General features: G+C 25.2%; 2 protein-coding genes across 3 annotated transcripts; one reads left to right on the top strand and one right to left on the bottom strand.

Moving 5' to 3' along the window:
- The first annotated feature begins 9 nt into the window (after positions 1 to 9).
- On the top strand, positions 10 to 9,468 carry LOC114131828 (WD repeat-containing protein 26). 2 transcript variants are annotated; one of them, XM_027997141.2, is made up of 14 exons: positions 10 to 300; positions 383 to 443; positions 623 to 969; positions 3,492 to 3,591; positions 3,826 to 3,885; positions 4,112 to 4,248; positions 4,357 to 4,491; positions 6,043 to 6,162; positions 6,243 to 6,381; positions 6,438 to 6,698; positions 6,784 to 6,929; positions 6,990 to 7,198; positions 7,255 to 7,446; positions 9,344 to 9,468. In XM_027997141.2, the coding sequence occupies exons 3-14, from the start codon at positions 782 to 784 to the stop codon at positions 9,382 to 9,384; spliced, it is 1,728 nt and encodes a 575-aa protein (XP_027852942.1). In that variant the 5' UTR covers positions 10 to 300; positions 383 to 443; positions 623 to 781; the 3' UTR covers positions 9,385 to 9,468. The 2 variants fall into 2 exon arrangements, with proteins under 2 accessions (XP_027852942.1, XP_027852958.1); XM_027997157.2 differs by lacking the exon at positions 10 to 300 and having other exon boundaries at positions 439 to 542.
- Positions 9,469 to 9,655: 187 nt separating this feature from the next.
- LOC114131852 (acylphosphatase-2) lies at positions 9,656 to 17,280 on the bottom strand. Its single transcript, XM_027997168.2, has 3 exons — positions 17,135 to 17,280; positions 14,858 to 14,984; positions 9,656 to 10,108 (listed from the first exon to the last, which is right to left on the bottom strand). Exons 1-3 carry the CDS (start codon positions 17,199 to 17,201, stop codon positions 9,994 to 9,996), a joined length of 309 nt encoding a protein of 102 aa, XP_027852969.1. The 5' UTR covers positions 17,202 to 17,280; the 3' UTR covers positions 9,656 to 9,993.
- Positions 17,281 to 22,628: the final 5,348 nt, after the last annotated feature.

Genomic DNA, 22,628 nt, shown 5'->3' with positions numbered 1-22,628 from the left:
TCTTAAGCAGTTTAGCCTGTAAATTGTAATCTGAAGTCCGTGATAAAAATAGTAGAAACATTTTGAGGTTAAGTAAATTGTTCATCAGTATTCTGTGGATAAACATCATATCATTTCTCATGATAAAATAATATTTTCTCCTTAACGACTTGTTATGGTTTGTCATCTGATATCCAATTATGTTGCGTAAAAAAAGAATAAACCAAAAGAAATTAATATTTAATAATATATAATAATAAATTCTATACGTGTATGATGCATTTTCAATACTCCAATTATATTAATTAATAGCTTTATAAGGTATTTTTATAGTCATATTTAACAAAATGTAAGGCTTTTAAATTTTATTCACTATTATATTATATCAGACTTGTTATTGTAGATTATAGTTACCCTAGTGATACAACGATTTTTCAAGGACGAAGAAATCCAAAACAACAAAGGTAGGTAGCTGTAGCGTGTATGTTTGCGCGCGCGCGTATGTGTGTGCAGTATAATGGTATATGTGTATGTTTAATGTTTATCTCGCACAGCTGTTGAGGGTAAAAATGCAATAAATAAAAAAAAAAAGACAAGAATACATAATATAATATTATGTTTATTGATGCATTCATTATTTTAGATTTGATGTGTCGTAGTCCAATAATAGATTATCGTAGAGGAGGGAAAAGCGTTTAAATCTTGCCATCGCGTAGCAAGACTGGCCTCGAGTGGCGATTCTGATGACGGTGGGCTTGTTCCACCACCGCGTAAGAAAAGGCACTTGGATACGGAAGAGACCATGTTGCAGCCAACCAATGGGTGTTTGCAACACAATGGATCGGTGGATCAGCCATCGTCCAGTTCGACCGTTAATGGTTCAGCTAATGGAGATGCTCAGGAACCAAGTGATAGCTGTAATATTAAGGGCAGGTCAAGCCAGGAGATCGTTCGTCTAATAGGTCAACATTTAAAGCTTATCGGGCTTAAGTAAGTTTTACTAAGACATTTTTATTTATTTGAAAAACTACTTTATACTATATTGTGATATTTAAATTTTGTTTAAATTGTCAACTAAAGATTGTAGAGGTAATAATATACTAAATAGTAAAATATGGACTTGTAGTTTTTATCTCTATCTGTAAAATAAAATGAGAAAAACAACTGGCTCACCGTAAAAAATAGGTGGAAGGTACCTACACTTTAATTTAGCAACTTCAGAAGATGGTCAGATAATATTATTACTAGTAGGCAGTGACCCAAACATCGCCTTATTAAGACTATGTACAGTACTATTCAATTTTATGTTACTTACTGTCAATAGATGGACATTTATTAACTATCTGTTTAGTATATAATGAAATAGGCCTATGGAAAAATATTGCACTTTTATTTTGGATTCATACATTTTCATACAATTTCTTTTTAGATTCTTCTGTCTATGGTATAAACAGTTTTTTGTGTATTTTATTTAATTTATTTGTTCTTGTGTAGACTCAGAATATATCATAAAGTTATTAATTAAACATTTGAAACATAATTGGTATTTGATCTATTTTTATTAAAAATAAATAATTTTCATTTTTTTATTTTCTAGTTTCAATCCATTATTTCCTGTAATTTTCACTTCTAAATGCATATAATGTTAGGTTATATCCAACATAGAGTTCTCAACTATTTAATTTTTTTCTTCACTTGTCGCTATTTCCATTACTTAGGTTCTTTTATTATAAGACAGACTTTTTTGGCTTTGTGTTTAATGTGTTATTATGTTTATCTTTAATTTATATTTTCCAAGTAGATAAAATCGCTTGCAAATCCTAATAAATTAGTGTGGTTTCTTCAATCTGAACATTACATTAATTTCTTTAGTTGTGCATCAACGTTGTTAGTTAGTCATACGTTAGTTATGTTATGCATCATTTTTTCTATTTGACGATTAAATAATAATTATTATAAATGCATATTACTTTGTATTAAGTTAGTCATTATTTCAAACTTCTCTGGTACAGCAACTAATTCGATATCTTGTTTCTTTTATATTCTTTTTTTGTTTTCAGTAGAATACATTGTTTAGGGCAGTGGTTCTTAACCTTTTTCGAATGATGGAACACTTAAAATTCTATGAGGTTTTCGCGGAACACAGCCGTAAAATAAAACAGTAATCAAATTAATTTTTAATTGTTTAATATATTAAACAATAAATGTATAGCATAAAAAAGTTTGCAAATATGTTAGTAAAACGTCTTACTTATATCATTGTGTTTTGTTTTAAAAAACAAAATGTTAAGAGAATGAATATAGTAATACTAAATAAAATTTTTTCACTGATTTTAAAATTTTGTCAGAACACTTATATTAAGTCCACGGAACACTTGCCAATATTTGATTTTAACTCTTATTTTTTTATTTTTTTTATTAGTTGTTAAATAATCATAAGTTGGTTAACTGTTGATTTTGCTTTGCATAACCCATATTCATAATTCTCTACATAGTCCTCTGCCAATGGCTCTGTATAACTTACTAGTGTTTGATATAATTAGTTTTATTCACTGAAATTTGACAATTTGCTATTTTTCAAACTGATAATTATTCACATTTTTAATTATTTGTATTTTGTTAGATTTGAAAAGTAGTTTTGTTTTTATTTTTATTTAATTTAGCATTTATCAAAGCAATCTACCTATACTTATTTTAAATAAATACATTTTAGAATAATTTTAAAATCAATTTGAAATAGCTCATAGGAAAACTCAGTAGAGTTACCTTATAATGTTAAATTAATAAAAAACTTTGTTTGAGTTTTATATCTGATATGCTAAGTAGGTTTCTATATCAGCTGCATTTGAGACATTAGGTAGTGTAATTGTACAGAGCAAGTAGAAGATGAGGAGATTTGTATTTGATTGTAATTTATTATACTTTTAAGGAATGATAATAGCTATTTTATTTATGATTTTAATTTGGAGATCATAGTGAAGTAGTTAATGTTTTATATTCATAAAAGCTTTGGCGATGATAGGTACATAAATCAATTAAAACCTTGATTTGCGGTTGTAAATAATGATTATTTGTTTGACATGAAGTTTTGGACATAAAAGACTAAAATAATATGTGGAACTTATTTCAAATGATGATTTTAAGTCATACTTATGTTCTTATCAGATAAATTTACTGTTTAGTTTTTTGTTTATGATTGAAGTGAGTACCATAGGTAAGTATTTAGTCCATCATAAGACTCAGATACTTAATTTATACTATAATCCTGAAGTAGTCTCCTGGTTAAAGTAATAATGTGATACTTTGATTTTCCATTTGTTGAACCAAGTCATATGCAGATTAACTACGGTTTGGATTTCTTGGCTGGTGATTTTAGGGTTGTTGCTAGTCATATTCGTCGTATCAATTATAATTGTAATATAAATTAACTCCAACTTGATAATAAGTCATCAAATAAATATAAAAATATATTAATTTTGTTATTTACAGTATTTTTTAAATTTTAATTTTAGCCAAACTGCCGAAGTGTTAATGCAAGAATCTGGGTGTCGTTTGGAACATCCTGCTGCCACTCAATTTCGCCATCATGTAATGGATGGTGAATGGCACAAGGTATGTATCAATATTAATTATTAACTAATACAATTACTTTTGAAAACTTATTTATTTAAAATAGGTACCTACATAATGTTTTAAATAATATGTAATTAATGTTTTAATTTTATATTTATTTTATCTTTGTAAAAAGTCTTATTAGTTAAATTATATAACATTAATTTATACCTACTTCTTTTATTTTACGAAAGTTAACATTATTTCTATAATTAAAATAATTATAAATTTTAGGTTAGTGCAGATCTGAACGAACTTCAAGCTTTAGTAGGGAATTCATGTCAATATTTTTCAGTGAGTGTTTGTTTTTATTATTTACTTTTGTAGTTGATATTAATTATATATATTTTTATGGAAAAAAATTTGTATTACATTCAAGATTTTTTTTTAATTCAAAGAAAATAAAAACAAATTTTATTTTAGATATATTAATAATATTTTTGTGTTGTTCAAAAAGTATATCTGAGTATTTCTTATAGCTATTCATTTTAATAATATCACTTCTATTTCTTTTTTTAAGGATATGAAATTTTTAATATGTGAACAAAAGTATTTGGAATATTTAGAGGATGGTAAAGTTTTGGACGCATTACATGTGTTGCGTAATGAGTTGACACCTTTGCAACACAATATTGACAAAGTTCATATTCTCAGCAGGTTTGGCTTATTTTATAAATTAAAATTGTATGATAATTGGATCATTCTTTGTACAATCATATTTTATTTACTTTATTATGTTTTATTTATTATCTGATATTGTTTTAGCTATATGATGTGTAGTGGACGAGATGAATTAATGAAACGAGCAAATTGGGAGGGAAAAGGGCATAAATCTAGAACTCTACTCATGGATATGATTCAACAATTTTTACCCCCACATATTATGCTACCTCCCAAAAGGTAAATAATTGGAAAAATATATTGTATGATTTTATTATTAATTTTGTACATGTTAGTATGTATTAATGTAAAATGTGTGCAGTTTTATTCATTTTTTTATTATTTGGAATGTATTGGTTTTTTAATGATGTAGATATTTAAAAAGAAAAATGAGACAAGTGGGTCATTGAATGGGTGTGTTAATTTTAAAAATGATCTATTATTGAGTACGAAAAATAATTTCGAGTAGAGACGGTTTATTAGCCTACATCATTAAGTATAATTAATATTCTATTTTTCAATATTTCTATCAGATGAAGTAATTAAGTAACTTATTCAACTATAAGTAATATGGTAGATTGAAATATTTTTTACCGAGTACATTGTATTTGAAAGTATTATTTTATGTATAAAAAAATAATGTACAGAAAATGTCCCAGTGAAGAATGTTTTTGAAGTACAACAAAATAATGAATATTGTTAATTGTTATTTATACTTTAAATATAAACTTTATCCAAGTTTAAATTTAAAATGTCTTTGAAAAAATTATATTCTGTTTTTTTTAGATTTTTAGTTTGGTATGAACATTCAGACATTTAACTAAAAACTATGAGTTTGTCACTAGCTAAATGTCTACAAACAATTTTACAACCACCTAAGTACTCATTTTAATCTCCTCATTAAACATTTGGCCTCCATAGCTATACTTGGTTAGGTTAGGTCAAAAACAAGAATTAAAGTGCAAGTGGTGTCGTGACTTTGTATGTTATATATGTACAAAATCATTTAGTAGACATTGGAAGTGACATAATTTATTGGCTTCTTTCATCAAAATAATGTTAGCCAGTCATATTTGTTACTTTTAGCTTATATTCTTATTGTGTTAAATGATACAGATAGTACATTTTAAAGCTCTAATTATATGAATTGTTTCATTTTACAAATTTATAAATACAATTATCAACTGCAAAACGATTTGAACATTTCGCTATTGAAGATTTTTTTTTTCAAAATTTGAATTTCAAATGTTTTTACATAATATTATATTTGCATTAATAACTTTTGTTAGTTCTTTTATGCAATTTTCATGCATTTTAAAATTCTGTAAATTACACAAAAAGAGTAGAAATATTTTAAAAATACTTAGCTGAAAAAGAGTTAAAATTTTATCAAATAATGAAAATTATAATATCAAAATTCCATATATCTATTGTTATTTATTTTTTAATTATAACAAAATATCAAAAAAAATTTTGAGTAAAAATAGTTATTTTATGGGTGAATATGCAATGTATAAATTTGCACTTAAAAACACTCATAAATAAAGATACTATTATACACATACACAAATAAATGTCTTTTGTTAAAATGGTGAAATTTTTTAGAGTAGGGCTAGGGGGTACCTCACATAATGTTATAATGGTTTTTGAATTTTAAAGATTCACACGTTTCAGGTTAGTTTAATTATAATAAAAAAAAACTTATTAGGTATTATGTGAAAATTAATAAATTATATATATTATTACTGGTTTTCTTCTTTTTTTAATTAAATTATTTTTTTCTTATTTTAGGTTACATATGTTATTGACTCAGGCAGTAGAACTGCAAAGAAAACAATGTTTATTCCATAATACAACATTTGATGATTCCATTGAAACTGTTTCCTTACTTACTGACCATAAGTGTTCATTGTAAGTAATTTATGTTTTAAAATAATATTATAATTATGTATTTGTATATTATGTAAAAAAAGACATTATTCTTATTGCAGAGAACAAATTCCATGTGAAACCGTCCAAATATTAACTGAACATTGTGATGAAGTATGGTTTTGTCGGTTTTCACCTAATGGAAAAAAATTAGCAACTGGCTCAAAAGATGCATCCATTATAATATATGACGTTGATCCAGTATGTTAAAAAATAATTTCTTACTTGTTATATGTTCACAATACTATTTGTTACAGGAAACATTAACTGTAGAACAATCAATCACTTTAGATGGCCATTCATATGGAGTTAGTTACCTTTCATGGTCTCCAGATGGCGAACTTCTCATGGCTTGTGGGCCAGAAGACTGTCCCGACTTATGGGTGTGGAATGTTAATACTGGTGTTTTGAGATTAAAACTCTCACATTCGTCAGACGATTCGTTAACTGCCTGTTCTTGGCATAAAGATGGCCAAAAATTTGTATGTGGAGGAATCCGAGGACAATTTTATCAATGTGTAAATAAATACATAAATCAATAAATAATGTTAACTTATATAGTGCTTTTATAATAATTTTAATTTAATTATAAATACATTGTAGGATTTAGAAGGTTCTGTGTTAGATTCATGGGAAGGTGTTCGTGTAAATTGTCTTTGGTGTCGATCTGATGGGAAAACTGTGTTGGCAGCAGATACACGTCAACGAATTCGCTCATACAATTTTGATGAGCTAAGTGATCAAAATTTGTAAGTAAAGCAAAACATGTATTCAATATTTATGTCTAAATATGGTTCATGTTTAAATAGAATACAAGAAGATCATCCTATAATGTCATTCACAGTTAATAAAACTGATCGTCTTGCACTCCTAAATGTTGTATCACAAGGTGTTCATTTATGGGATCTCCAAGATAAGTGTTTAGTAAGAAAATTTCAAGGAGTTACACAGGGCCATTTTTCAATACATAGTTGTTTTGGTGGTGTTAATCATGATTTTATTGCTAGTGGGAGTGAAGGTTTGTCATTTTATAAAATTAAATTTGTATATGATAAAAATAATGTATTGTTGTAGATAACAAAGTATATTTGTGGCACATTAAGCATGAACTACCAATAGCAACATTAACTGGTCATACAAGAGCAGTTACATGTGTTAGTTGGAACCCTGTTTATCATCAAATGCTTGCATCTGTTTCGGATGATTGTACAGTTCGTATTTGGGGTCCTGCTGCTAAATACCGTAAACAAAAATCTAACAAAAGTGGTAAGTTTTATATTGATGATTTACTTCGTAATTAAATATAATGACTCATTAAAATTAATTTAATTTGTATATTTTAATTATTAAATTAGAAAACAATATATACAGGGTGATTATTTTATCATTAACCAAATAATATTTATGAATAAACAAATGTTTTTAGAATTTTGTTTTAGTAAACATTTTGTTATTTACAAATTTACAGTTCAGTATTATAAATATTATAAAGTGGTATCAATTAGTTTCACATCAAACGCGTCTTCTTAATTTTTAATGATAATCAAATTTAAAAACTTTTTCTATTAAATTAATATTTATATATAAAATAAAAGATGATACCATTAAAAAATGTGAAAACCTTTTAAAAAATATGTTAATAATTTAATCTTTTATTATACAACTTAAATGATTCCATTATTGCTAAAAAAAACCATAAAAAAATTAATTAGCTATAAATATTTGCAGTTTTATGATTAAAAAATCACACTATATCTATATGTTTTGTAGTTTATTTAAATTTTTTTATTTTGCATCCTATTTCTATTAATTTTTTTGATAATATATAAATAATTTTAAATTTAATATATTAATAAAATAAAGAATTTATTTGTATATGTAATGGACTGAATATAAATAAAGCATTTTAATTTAAAATTCATATTTTATTAATCTGTTTTAAGTTTAAACATTCATATAAAGTTGTTCAATATAAAATCTAAATTTTAGTTTATTGAATCATTTAAAATCATTAATATTGCTATTTATATTTATTGATATAAAATAAAATGTTAGTATTTTATTCATTTATAAAATAATTGAACATATTGTTAACCATACAGTACTAAATTACTAGAATAGGGCTAAATATTAACTTGTTAAATTAGTAACTACGCATAAAGCCACTAGTGATATTGCTTCTATTTTATGTCTAGCACTAATAATGTGATATTAGGTCTTTGATACTTGGAGAGAACGATTTTTCAATTCTAAAGTTAGGTACCATTTTTAATTGCAACATGAACTAACTTAATCAAAACAGTTTATGTTAAAAGTATGTTAGTCATTTACTTATTATAAAACTCACACATTCACCTTTCATATTTGTTATAATATACTATATATTTTAAAATTTGAGAGAAAATAGTATCCTAAATAGGCAATAGAATTTATATTTTTACGAATAGATTAACTGGTAAACTTTGCTTGTCAATTTAAGCCTTAAGGCCTTATTAATTAAAATTTATATTGTTTTCTTCAGTCCAATTAATCCAGTTTGAAAACTTTTTTAAAAGTTAGGGTTTAGTCTCATTCACATTTCAAATATTGATAAAAACAGAATTCACTGTATTACTATACTTAAATTTTATATTAATTTAGTGTAATATAAATTATAAATAAACTATTTTTTATAGTGAACAGCCATAGTACACAATATTTTGTATGTGACACATTATGATAAGTACATAGTTATTAATTATTGATATTAACTTATATATGTTATTTTACTAAATATATTGTGATTATCAACTATTAATATTATTAATTATAAATTAACCATTAACCATTATATTATAATATCATATCTGAAAATTCATTATTATTGGTAAATATTTGCTTAATGAACTTGTTCATTTATTTGTATGTATTAATAATAATTTATTATATTTAAGATAATATAATGTTCTTGTTTAATTGACTAAAGTAAACATTTAATATGAACACATTTCATAATTTTTAAAAGGTAGAAAATATTGTGAATTATATTTTAGTTGAATAAAAACTAAATAGATCTCAAATGGGATATTGTTAATTTTAAAAAAAATATCTGAATTTATATTTTCTCACATTAAATCACTTTATGATACCTTTTTTAAAATGTATACATTTTTTTTTTACGCAGATATAAACAGCGATTCTGGGTCACCTTCCAAACATATGTAAAAAAAATTTATTGAGACTATTTGAAAACAAATATTGTATAGTAAATTTTGTTTTGCCATTAATAAACTTTATAATTTAAAAGTATTTTTTTTTTTATATATATATATATTATGATTTAACTGTCTGTTTTCTTCATGTTCATTTACTTCAATTACAAGTTTATAGAACATAATTTTGAAAAAAAAAAAACGGCTGCTTAGAATTACTTATGTAGAGTGTATGAATATAGTATAATAAAATATAATAAATAAAGTATAATAAAATAGCAAAATTAAAAATTTGTAAATATTTTTTAATTGCAAAATTCCTAGAGTTTAAGATGTGTATTTACAATACTTATTACATATTATTTAAATAGCTTGTTATACCAATAATTTATTTTAATCATTTTTCTAATACATTATAATATATAAGTGATTTGATTTACATATATAAAATATTATGTATTATGTATTTGCCTTTTGAGCTACTATCGACTTTTAAAAATAATAAATTATGTATAAAAATTTTAACAATATGTGCATGTCTTTTTTTTACATCAATAATTTAGGGTTTTTGTATCTTCCCTTGTAATGTCTGAATAAACAAAATATTATTTCTTAAGGATGTTTAAAATCTTATGCTAAATCCATTGAACTCTTTCCTTGCCAAATATTCGAAGTTCATCAGATCACATCGTTCAATTTTACTTCCAGGACTTCCTTCATTAGATAACCATCCGATCCTGTAACAATTATATTTATATAATTATATATATTATATTAATTTTATTGTGTATAATATATAGTATTTATACTTTTCTAAATGGTGTAAGTTTCATAAGTTGGCTGATTTAATAAGGTATGTTTATTTAAAAAGTATTTGAAGTTCTCATATTATATTTAACAGTATATACTACATATAACTTCTGACCAAAAAAAATTAATTTTTGTAATAGTTTGCTTGTATGATTTTCTCCTATTTAAGTTATTATTAGTATCGCAACCTAAGTCGATACCACCATATTAAAATAATTAGTTGTATAATTTGAATAGCAAAAAAACTATTAAAACACGTATAATATAGCAAAAGTTTGTCTGCCCGTTTTAATAGTGTGCTGTTAGTTTTGATATTAGAGTGGATTAATATATTATAAAATTTAAAGGTGAGATTATTATCCTAGGGTTCTTCATAGTTTTTTTTATTGATGTTACTATTTTTAAGTAAGTTACCTATGATTATTTTAAAATGTACAGTTTCAAAAATTTGTATGTGGTATAATGGTTATAACACGTGGGTTCAACGTCCTCTTAATAAAACACCCACATTTATTTTATACAAGATAGTAAAATTGTTAAATGTAGCTAGAAAAAAGAAACTCAATTTTGTGTTTCTTTAGTTGTCTAGTAACAGTGGAGTAAAATCACAATTATACTACTGAAACGTATAAAAACTATAATACCTACAATAATTTATTAAAATATTTAATATAAGACTTAATGTTTGAAACACTATTACAAAAAAAGGGACAACTTATTGAAAGCATGTATTAAGTCTGGAATTTACTTAATTCATAATTGGTGTTAAGTATATAGTTGGTTTGAAGTTAATTTTTATATCTGTTTATTCTTTTTTATTGAAATCTCAGAAATCTTGAAATTAATCAGAAAAATAAAATCAGTTATTTTTTAATTTTAATAAATTATATTTATGATTTATTTATTTTTATCATAGATATGTTTTTGGGATGGATATAACTTTTTGTTTTTATGTTATTTATGTTATTAATGCTATTTATTGAAATCTGTTATTATAGATAATGAATACTCATTATTCTTGGTGACAATTTAAACATGGATTTAAAATCTATTTATGGCCAAGAATTCATTCAGTTTATGGTTTGTATCCAAAAACATAACTATAATTCCTCAACTTTTCCTGCTATGGAAAAATATTTAATATTGTTACTTTTAGATTCTGAACGGAGTGATGAATGTATTAATTTTACAATGATGCATTTTTTTTGTGTCTGTGTACACCATGATTTGTCAAAATAATGCTTCAATTTAAAACTTCAGGGGTGGTTTCCGGTGGAAAATTAAATATCCTTGGTGCAATATAGAGGTGAATATAGTAAGAAGTTTCCATTAGTTTTTAAAAAAATCGGGAAAAACAAAAAAAAGTGATGGAAAAACAGGAATTTTTACGCAAAACCAGTTATTGATAAAATCAATTTTTCACATATACCTTTAACTCAAAAATTAATCACTGTAAATACTTGAAATTTTCACCAAATTTTTTGTTTATATTAACGTTATCTTTACACGGTTTAATTTAATTTTCAAAGTATTCTGGTTTTTTTGAGCTATTTATAGACAACTGAAATTTTCGATGTTATTTTTTAACTGTCGATAAAAAAATTTTGAATGACCAAAAAAAACTAGAAAATTTTATACAAGGTGAGATAAGTGATTCTAATTTTAGTTTTAAAAAAATCAAAAATTGTTTGTCACAATTTGTTTTTAAAAAAATTTAAACTTCAAATTTGTACGAATTATGTAAAAATCTAGAAAATGTGCAAGTAATTTTGTAGTTAAAAATTCATAAAACTTTAAATATTTATTTTTAAGGTTAAAAAATTCAACACTAAGCTTTCCATACGTTTTCTTCTAAATAGCTATAGAGAAAACTCGAAGCGTCATCATTTATAAAAAAAAGCGGGCAAGTGGGTACCGTTCTGCTGTACATTAGGGGGTGGGGTGGACCTCGGACTAGGGTAGATTAAATTTGAATGCAATGATAGGTATCATTGTATACGAAAAACGATTCTGAACCAAGATGATTTGTCAGCCTAGGATATAATTTCTAGTGGTTGGTGAAAAAGGTGGTTTATGTTTTAATAGCCTAAATACACCAAAATTTAAGTTCTTTTATAATTATTGTAAGCTAAACTTATGAAAAATCTTGTATTAAATTTTCAACTCTTAGCTACCTATAAAACATTTTTATGAATTATATCTACAAAATAATTTGCAAATATTCATGATTTTGACGAATTTTTGTCAATATTTGAACTTCAAATGCTAATAAAAAAAAATTGTGCCTATGTATTCTTATAATTTTTTAATCACTATAATAATAACTTATGAGGAACTTTGCATTAAATTTTCAAGTATATTGATTTGGCCAAAAAAATTTTATCGACACTTCAAAAAAATTTTTTCAGACAAACTGAAAATTTCAGTTTATAAATAGCTCAAAAAAAGTCAAAGTATTTTTAAAATTAAATCATGTAAAGAAAATGCCAATCTAAATAACTGGTACAATTTTCAAGTATCTACGACTTATACTTTTTGAATAATAACAAATATTTAAAATCGTTTGACGATAAATCGTTATCGTTACGCGATTTCGTAAAAGTTTAAAATTCAAACGCACTTAAAATTTTTCCTATAATGATGCTTCAAGTTTTCTCTATAGCTACTTGAAGAAAAACCTATGGAAAACTTAGTGTTGTATTTTTAATCTTTAGTTATAAACACAAAAAATTTTATGATTTTTCAACTTCAAAATTACTTGCAAATTTTCGCGTTTTCGACAGATTTCGTAAAAATTTGAACTAAAACGGTAATAAAAAAAAATTGTGACTAACGATTTTGAATTTATTTTAGCTACAATAAAAACAACTCATACGGAATCTTGTATTAAATTTTCTAGTTCTTTTGGTCATCCAAATTTTTTTTACCGACACTTCAAAAAAATATTCGCATAAAAATCGAAAATTTCAGTGGTCTATAAATAACTAAAAAAAAGTCAAAATTTTTTGAAAATTTAACTGTATATAAATAACACTAACATAAACATTTGGTAAACATTTCAAGTATTTACAGTGATTAATTTTTAATTACAACCATATAAAAAAATCGATTCGGTCGAAAACTGGTTTTGCTTAAAAATTCCCGTTTTTCCGTCATTTTTTTTTGTTTTTCTCGATTTTTTTGAAAACTGTTGGAAAATGTTTACTTTTTACCTCTATAATGCACCAAGGATATTCACTTTTCCATCGGAAACCATCCCCGAAGTTTGAAATTGAAGCGTTATTTCGACTAGTTATGCTGTACACAGACATAAAAAAAAAACATACATCATTGTAAAATCAATACATTCATCACTCCGTTCAGAATTTAAAATGTTATGAGCGTCTAAATTTTTAATTTTTCGAAATCGTGTAACTATAACGATTTATCCTCAAACGATTTTCTATATTTATTATTATTCAAAAAGTACAAGTCATAGATATTTGAAAATTTCATAAGTTATTTAGATTGGCATTTTATTTACATGGTTTAATTTTCAAAATTGTTTGCTTGTTTTATGGCTATTTATAGGAGTTTTTTTTTTTTTATAAATATCGATAACATTTTTTTGGCTAAGTCAAAATACTTGAAAATTTAATACAAAGTTTTTCATAATTTAATCTTATAGTGATTCAAAAATTATAAGAATACTAAAAAATAACTTTTTCATTAGCTTTTGTAGTTAAAAATTGATAAAAATTTTGTTTAAGTAGCTAAGAGTTGAAAATGTAATTCAAGATTTTCCATAAGCTAGTTTACAATAATATTATCAAAGAAATTGAGCGTTGGCCAATTCAATAATTGTTTCTAAAGTTTTAATTTTTACTTAATCTAATATTCATTTGTAAAATACGATTATTTTTAATTAAATAATTTTAGAATTTTGTCATAGTTAAAAATTATAAGTCATAGAAACTTGAAACATACACCACCTTTTTCACCACCCAGTGGAAAATAATTACCTTAAAATATAATCAACCCCGTTCAGAATCATTTTTCGTATACAATATGATATCTATTTATTCAAATTTAATGAACCCATTATAGCGACCTACTCTTTATCCAAGGTCCACTCGATATCTATTGTAGAGCAGAGAGTTACCCTCTTGACCATACTTTTTTATGTGACATGTCTTTAAGAACACTAAAAATTAAATCTACACATTTTTCATTATAGTTCCTGGAAACAAGTATAATCTAGTTGATACTTTAATGGGAAAAAGTAAAAAATTTCCAGTATTTTTAAAAACAAAACAAACAATTGAAAAATGAGTTAGTATAATATTAATGTTTAAAAGAGACAAATATGCTTCAACTTTCAGAATATTTTGTTTTCGACAAAATTTTAATAATAATAATATCTATAGGCACTTAGTACCGAGGAAATTAAAAGTAAAAAATTCTCGAAAATTTAATACAAAATTATTCATAAATATTTCTACTAGTGTAAAAAAAACTATTTAGTATAATATCATATTTTTATTTTTTCAATATTAAATTTTTTTCTAAATTGGATATTAAAACAGAATAACAGTACGGAAGTAATAATTTTGTGTTAAAATTAATCTTAAATATATAATTACCTATAATTACTTAATTATTGAATTATTATACAGAATTATGATAGTGTAACTTACATAACTTCAACATTTGATTTTGGTCCTTGCATTTTTCCCATTATAGTGCCTTTTTTACTGTTCTTTACCCATCCGACAATATCGAGTTCTGTGCTTCGGTCTCGGCAATATTTGGTAAAGTAAACACCTAAATGATATAAATGAAATTATGAACATATATTTCAAAATTAATATCTAGTACATTAAAATTAGTAAGTAACTTAGGAGTGTTTGAGACTAAATTGTTTATAAATATATTTGTCTAGAATAATTATTTATTATATTTATGAGGAGTAAGTTTAATTAAAAAAAAAATAAAATAAAGTTAGTATTATTTAGTACATTTTAGCAATTTTCTGTTATGTAGAGAGTTTTATATTTCATTTTTACTGGATTAATTAAATATTGAGTATTTAAAATTTTTTAATTAAAGTGGTATAAAAAAATATTGGTTTCAACCCGTGTAAACCATTTTAATTTTTCTATCATATGAGTTAAAATATTTTAAAATGTGTTCGTATACTACTAACTAATAAGTAAGGACTAATGATATTTGGCAATAGTGTATTTATGAAACACTAATACCAAGTGCCAACTAATATACATTGTTGTTTTTTTATGTTTCGTATACTTTCAGTTACTTAATTTTATAACTATAAAGTTTATTTATAAGCTCAAGAATATGATAAGTAAAAATAATTATTTTTCTTTACTTATTGTTATAAATTTTAGTCACTAATTTCTCTCATTCGTTGTCAGTTTTAAATTCATTTTAGTTGATAAGACCTTATTATATTATTTTTTAAATTTGTTGTGAATATATTTTGTAAAGAAAAATGTTTAAAATTCCAATGAAAATAATTATGTTTAAACATAAATTTATTTTTACAATTTGTAAATTTTAAAGGCGCAAAAGAAAGCGTATAAAGCCATACTGTTCTTTTGTTCTGTTTTCTAACTTGTTATGAAATATCCTTAAAAAGTTAAGTTATGATGTTATTGTTATAAATTTTAAATAATTATAGTACTTATGTCTATAAGAATCATTTAATTGTTAGAATTTAATTTCAAATTACCTATTTATATAAATCAGTTTATTTATTTCTCATTTTTTCTCAAAGTTTTTAATATTATTAATTAAAATCAACATAATAGATATTGAATATTTTACATTAATTCCATTCAAATATAATCACAGTAGAGTTTTAATATCTATAAAAATATGTTTTAAAACAAAATAATTTTATATTATACTTATGAAATTAGTTTTCTCTTATTGAAAAAAAAAACATTGTGATTTTTTTAAATTTAGCTTTCTTAAGTATTTAAGAATTTACAATCAGCGTCGATTACTTTTCCATAAATAGGTAGGCGTTATGAAAACTTTGTAGCATTATTCTGTAATACTATAAATTATATAATAGTTTCCAAAAATAAAAATACCATAGAAAGATAATAGTTGCTTACTGGTATGATTTTAAGTTATTGTGGACATATGTAATCAAAATAGTATAGGTAGTGTTTATATAAAATACAATTTATAAACAAAACCGTGAAATTACGATACCTAGTGACAAATTTAGGTAGGTTTATGGTAAAAAGATCCTCGACTGCAGTCGGTCTTGAACTAATATTTAGTTAATTATATATTAGCCAAATTAAAATAGATTAAGCCAATCATTCAATTTGTATTTGGTGTTAGTAAGTAGTAACTGTCACTTTAATATGGATTAAGTATTGTTTAAATGAAATGTGCACAATGCAGTTTTGCTTACGATAGAAATTACGGAATATTAATAATTAAACCTATACAATTTAGATGTGTTGTATTATTAACTGGTACGTACCTACCTATCAAATTTTAAGTTGTATTAAGTGTACTAGTGTACAACTCTTTATGCGAGTTGCATCATATGCATTGTTAATAAAATCATATGACCTATTAATACAAATTAAAAATATATAAATATTTATTCACATTAAACTGTTCTTTCTTAATGATTAAGTTACACGTTCAGTGATTAGTAAAATAATATATTTATAAAATTTCGTACTAATCAATCATGAGATAGTTATCCCATGATTTTTTTTACCTATTAAAGTTATAAAATTAACTTATAATTATTTGTCTGAACACACATGAAAAGTCTTATTAAATGCCAACATTTAACAAGTCAAAGTAATTATTAAAACAGATTATTTTATATAAAATATAAATAATATAAGCTTAAATTATGCATTATATTTATATACATGTGTATAATGTAAATTAATTAAATGTATGTGAAAAAAATTTACCTTGTACTTTTCCAAATACTTCAAACTCAACTGAGACGTATGAATGACCTGACTCTTGAAGTGCCATGGTGCATGCCAAAACACAAACTAAGTCTGTCAAACCTCTTCACGATATTTTTTCTCTTACGATTTCTATTTTTGATAAGTGTTCTATATTAAGCAACACAGATGTTTACCATGTCAATTATCAACTCACCTTGAGCTCTCGAAAGTGTCTCAATACGCCTAAATTCAGTGCCTAAAATTGATGTGTATATTTACTAGTTAGTATATATACATATATATGTATTAAACAGATACAACTTATAATACAGACCTATGTAATGCGGAACTAGAATTATTCTACAAGCTAGGGGTTAGATAATATAATACAATAGTATATGTGCATTATACGTATCAGTGTCTTTTTTCTAGATCCACTTGACATGATTAACACTTGTTTAATTAATATAATATGCTTGATAAATGGGTGTGTGAAGTATAGACATTGAGATTCACACTTGCCAAATTTTTTTGATTTTAAGAGAGGGACTTACAAATCAATTTAAATTACAAAACAAAAGCCAAATTAGTCATATGATGTGGAAAAGGAACTTGTTAATAAATATACATAGTTATGTTATAATGTGTCATAATTCATAATATGAGCCATACCTACGTTGCAACTATGAAATAACGTTATTTATATGCACTGTTTACAGACACACAATATATGTCTTAACTAATATTATGATTTATAATTCATACAATTAAAATAGATTTAAGGATTTACTTGGAACATATTCTTGGCATTAAACCAAAATAGTAAATCTATATTAAATCGTAAATTCATTAACAATTACTTAAACAATTATTTTCGAAACACATTTTTTGCTTCGTGCCAGATATTTTATATAAGCTAACTAAAAATTGCATATTTCAAATAAAATTTATATGTATTATGTATGCAATGATATTCAAACTTAACATATCCATAATCCATTTTATAGTGACCAGTGACCTACAATCTACTTGATGGTAGACCCTTGGTATCGATAACTTCCATACAGAAGAGTGACTTTTTTTGTTGTTTGTGTATTATTCATATGTAGTAAGTACAGTGTATAGATATTAAAATATGTGCCTATCTACTAAGTAAAATTAACATTTATTTTTGAGTAGGTAAATTTCTGATTATATTTTATTGATAAAATATAATACGAGTATAGTGTATACCTAATATATATTAAACATCAATATTTGTATAGTTATAAATACCTAATAAAATCATACACTCAACAAAAAGTAATGATCAATATTAATAAATTACATTTATCAACCATCAATAAAACATCTTTGTTAATAAGAAAAAATAAATTATCAAGCAAAAAAAAAAAATATTATACTAATAGAAATTAGTAAATCTGGTTTTTTTAAATGAGAATTCTGTTTTCAATAATTTTATTAAAATTGTATTAAACTGACAAAATGTTAATTTATTCCATAAATATTAGAAAGTTATTAAGTATCTATAATCACAACTATCCACTTTCATAGTTATTCGTCAACGTATCTAACAAATGAAAATAATCAGTTTTGAAAATATATTTTCATTATCACAGTTACTCGTATTATTAGTTATAAGTGTTATAAACGTGTTTCACAACCTATTTGTAACCCATCAAATATTATGAATTATGATATATTGATATTGATATTTTGTTTTTTTTTTCATAATGTATACGTTATGATTTATTTAAAAAAAAAATGAAGTTCAAATTGTTTAAGGAACAAGTTGTAAGTAGAAAAGGCTTTCAAAGCTCAAAAGCGAGTTGTTCGTAATGATCCTCATATGGATCCATAAATACGTATCTAAACGTCTAATTTATATAATATATTATAATATTTTGTGCAATTATAAGTTGTAACTTGTAACCACATAAAATGTTATTTTTTTATGTAATCAGAAAAAAAAAATATCATAAATTGTTATGTATGGTTGACACATCTTGCCAGTTGGAAATAGGGTTTGAATATTTATTTAGTTCAACATTTACTGATGAAGATAAAATATCATTTGATAATTTGGTTTTAACTTTTGAGCTGCCCTAAGAATGACTTTCCAAATAAATATTTTTTAATTAAATTATTTTGCTCATTACCGATGCCAATAGCTATACCTGGAAGATCTTTTTCATCTTGTTGAATACAATACTAAAAAAAGAAGAGAAAAACGTTTATTTGGTAAATATCGCTGACTTGAAATAAACCATTCCGATATCGTTATCTAGGAAATATTAATAAATTTTCTGTGTCGAGGAATATTCATGTTACATTTATTAACGATTTCAAGTTCAAATGACTAACACCTTTTCCTTATATTCCTACGATTACAAAAAATTACACCAACAATAGCAGAAATTATGGACATTGCCGACAAAAAATTAATCGACGAAACCATTGCAAAATACTTCACCATGATCGAAAACATTAAACAAAACAAGAACGCAGCTATACAGCAGTAGAAGAATCCGAAGAATACAAACTGCAGGCTATGGCGATGTCGATAACGTTGCCGACGAAGTAATGGGAGATCTGCTAGACGCGGTGTTGGCAACGTTGGTCGGCGGAGACAAACCGTCATCGGAAAAGCCTGATCCGCAGCCGGTCGAGTGCACACCACTCGGTCAAGAAACGGCTGCCATCCTTTCCGATGATGAAATCGAGATTTCGAAGGCGACGTAATCCAGGATCCGGATGCAACCGCATCGCCGCAGCCCGCTCGACGACGACGACGCATGTTTTCCTCGGTTTGGAAAAGCGTAAAAGGCGGGCTTTGCGGTTTGGGTGTTGCATCCGTAGCAGCGACGATTGGCGTCATCCCCCTCAATATATCGGTTAGGACAACGGTGACGCAATAGGATCGCGAGATACGAGAAAAAGCCCGGCGGGAAGAGAATTTACCATAAAATCGGGAGAGTTTATCACCGCCCCTCGCCCTTACACACAACGATCATGACGTGTTGTGTAACAGAACTCTACCTACATATTTTTTGTATACAATATGTAATACCTATACCCACAGATACATACAATATATATATATTTATGTATATAATATGTACCTACCATATCTACGTCAGTGGTAACCATCGTTTTTATATAAATTTATACAGACAGTGGTGTATTTATGGTGGTCCAGGACCCCCGGAACCAATTAATAATAAAAAAAAGATAACTGAAATACTGAATGATAATTATTATGTTGAATTATTAATTTAATATTACACTAATTTATGATACGTTACGCTCAGATGTTACAAAGTGTGTACGCAGCTTTATATACCTAATGTAGATAATATAGTTAATGGTTAGGTATACAAAACTACAAAAGACTGTACTGTACATAGGTAAACGCTTTAAGTGTACAAAATAATTTAGGTGTAATTTACTTCATGGACAGTTATAAATAAAGCTACTATATAGATACATTTATTGGTGTACAAAACAAAGAGTAGGTATTAATTGATACCCACACAACCTGCATGTTTATAACGAGACAATGCGTGAAAAAGATTTAAAAAATCATTCTTAAATTCAGGGTAGAATACAAATGGATTAGTTTTTGATATTTTTAAATCGTAATTATTATATCTCGAACTCTCGATATTCTAAAATAAACAAACGCTTTTGACGAGCAAACTTTTTATGACATATTTTACAACAGTGGATACTTTTATGTATTAGATTATGATATGATATGATGTAATTTACATTGATATCTTTTATATTTAAACATTAAATAATTCATGTGTATTGTCATCCATTCTTAATTTAAAAGTGAATTAAAATTTTAATTTATACTCTATTCATAATATTATAGTGGATGGAATAAACAAAACGTTTTTAATATTTTAACGATCCCTTCAACCACAGAGCTATACTCATTCAGTTTGCCGTTTAATGCTATCATATCGTGATACTCATGGTGAGCGACGTAGTCTGATGTGTTTTATAAAATAAATTATAAAATCGCAACTTACTGAGAATGGAATCCTCGAAGAAATTATTTACTACCTTGGAATTTCAATGAATTAACAGTCATTACGCGGTCATTAGTATTTTTTATCGAAAACAAAAATAATTTTACTTGATAAAAAAACAACTTTAACCGTTAAATTAAAAAATATGAACAAAGATTGCGTCCGTATAGGTTAATAAAATGAATATTGCTATAATCATATTTTGCCGGACTATTGTTGATGTGTTGTTTTGCGATATGAATGTTGTACCGTTTAATTTTTTCTATGAACAATATTATATACATAATTAATAGTAGGTAAAGATAGTAATTACCCACTCATATTTAAATTTAAGTAACTTGGTAACAAAGTAATTCAATTTTATATTCTACGCAGATAAAGTTTAATATTTTTTACTAACAGCATTTGAATAAAACACAAACCAAATATGATTTGAATTTAAAAAGTTTGAAAATCATATGTATTTTTAAAAGTATTCATCAAACCACGTTGAAAAGTACCTACTTATAATTTATTAAATATTCTCAAGCTGAAAGAAAACAAGAAAATATTCATAACTATGTAAAAAGATAAAATAATACATATTCGTATTTTTTCGTGTAAATAGGTAATGAAAAACATTCTTGCGTTTGAAAATATTTTTATCTTCGATTTTTTTATTTCGTTAGTAAAATTTGTGTTATTCTATGGTTATTAAGATTAACTTAAAAATTACTGACATATAATATGATGACCGTGAAAATATTTCTACCTTGATTGAGTTCGTAATTATTATAACCTAACCTAACCTGGCTCAATGAGATAGCAAAATAGGCAGCCGCTTTGGATGGCACTAGTTTAGGGGCGGCGAATTTGGAATGAATCAAATTGATTTAATTTTGAATAGGGCAGTGTAAATTAAAATCGCTTAGGGCTGCGAAAAACTTAAGGCTGGCCTTGCCAGTTATTAGCAATTAACATTAACAGCAAGGTCTGTGGAAGACCATTGCGATAAACTTCATACTTCAAAACTTCTAAGTGATAAATCCGAGTTATGTTTGTGCACTGTAGTCGTAATAAGGACTAAGGAGTATCCTATCTTGGTATACATTTAATTGTGACTAGAATAAAATATATATATTTACATAAATACTATTAGGCATTAGCCATTATGTGATTAAATTAAACATTTCATGAACTATGTTTATATTTATTATTTCGTAAAATGGAGAAAATATTACACAATTTTAATTACATTTCATTAAATCCATTAAATCAGCAATAGTAATAATATTCATGAAATAACAATAATATTGTCTAAGAAATATTTTAAATAATTTGAGTTATTAACTAGCGAATAAAAATAAAAATACATCGTCAATTCGTTTATTTCAATAATGCCATAGTTTATTAGGAATTGTTATCAATATTATTTTGGAATTTTGTTGATGTGGCATACTCAGTAATGAGTTTCAGGCCGATAAAGATGTATG

This window comes from Aphis gossypii, chromosome 2 (genome assembly GCF_020184175.1).
Source record: "Aphis gossypii isolate Hap1 chromosome 2, ASM2018417v2, whole genome shotgun sequence".
In the NCBI taxonomy this organism is placed as follows: Eukaryota; Metazoa; Arthropoda; class Insecta; order Hemiptera; family Aphididae; genus Aphis; species Aphis gossypii.
The sequence above is the reverse complement of the archived record's forward strand: the minus strand, read 5'-3'. Positions and strand labels throughout refer to the sequence as shown.

Bases quoted from the DNA above. Each gene is read 5' to 3' on its own strand.
- LOC114131828 (XM_027997141.2), top strand. From the start codon at position 782: ATGTTGCAGCCAACCAATGGGTGTTTGCAACACAATGGATCGGTGGAT. The intron at 6,699-6,783 runs GTAAATAAATAC...AATACATTGTAG, and splicing joins GAGGACAATTTTATCAATGT to GATTTAGAAGGTTCTGTGTT. The intron at 6,930-6,989 runs GTAAGTAAAGCA...ATGTTTAAATAG, and splicing joins GAGCTAAGTGATCAAAATTT to AATACAAGAAGATCATCCTA.
- LOC114131852 (XM_027997168.2), bottom strand. From the start codon at position 17,201: ATGGCACTTCAAGAGTCAGGTCATTCATACGTCTCAGTTGAGTTTGAA. The intron at 14,985-17,134 runs GTAAATTTTTTT...TATATCATTTAG, and splicing joins AGTATTTGGAAAAGTACAAG to GTGTTTACTTTACCAAATAT. The intron at 10,109-14,857 runs GTAAGTTACACT...TAATTGTTACAG, and splicing joins AAATCAAATGTTGAAGTTAT to GATCGGATGGTTATCTAATG.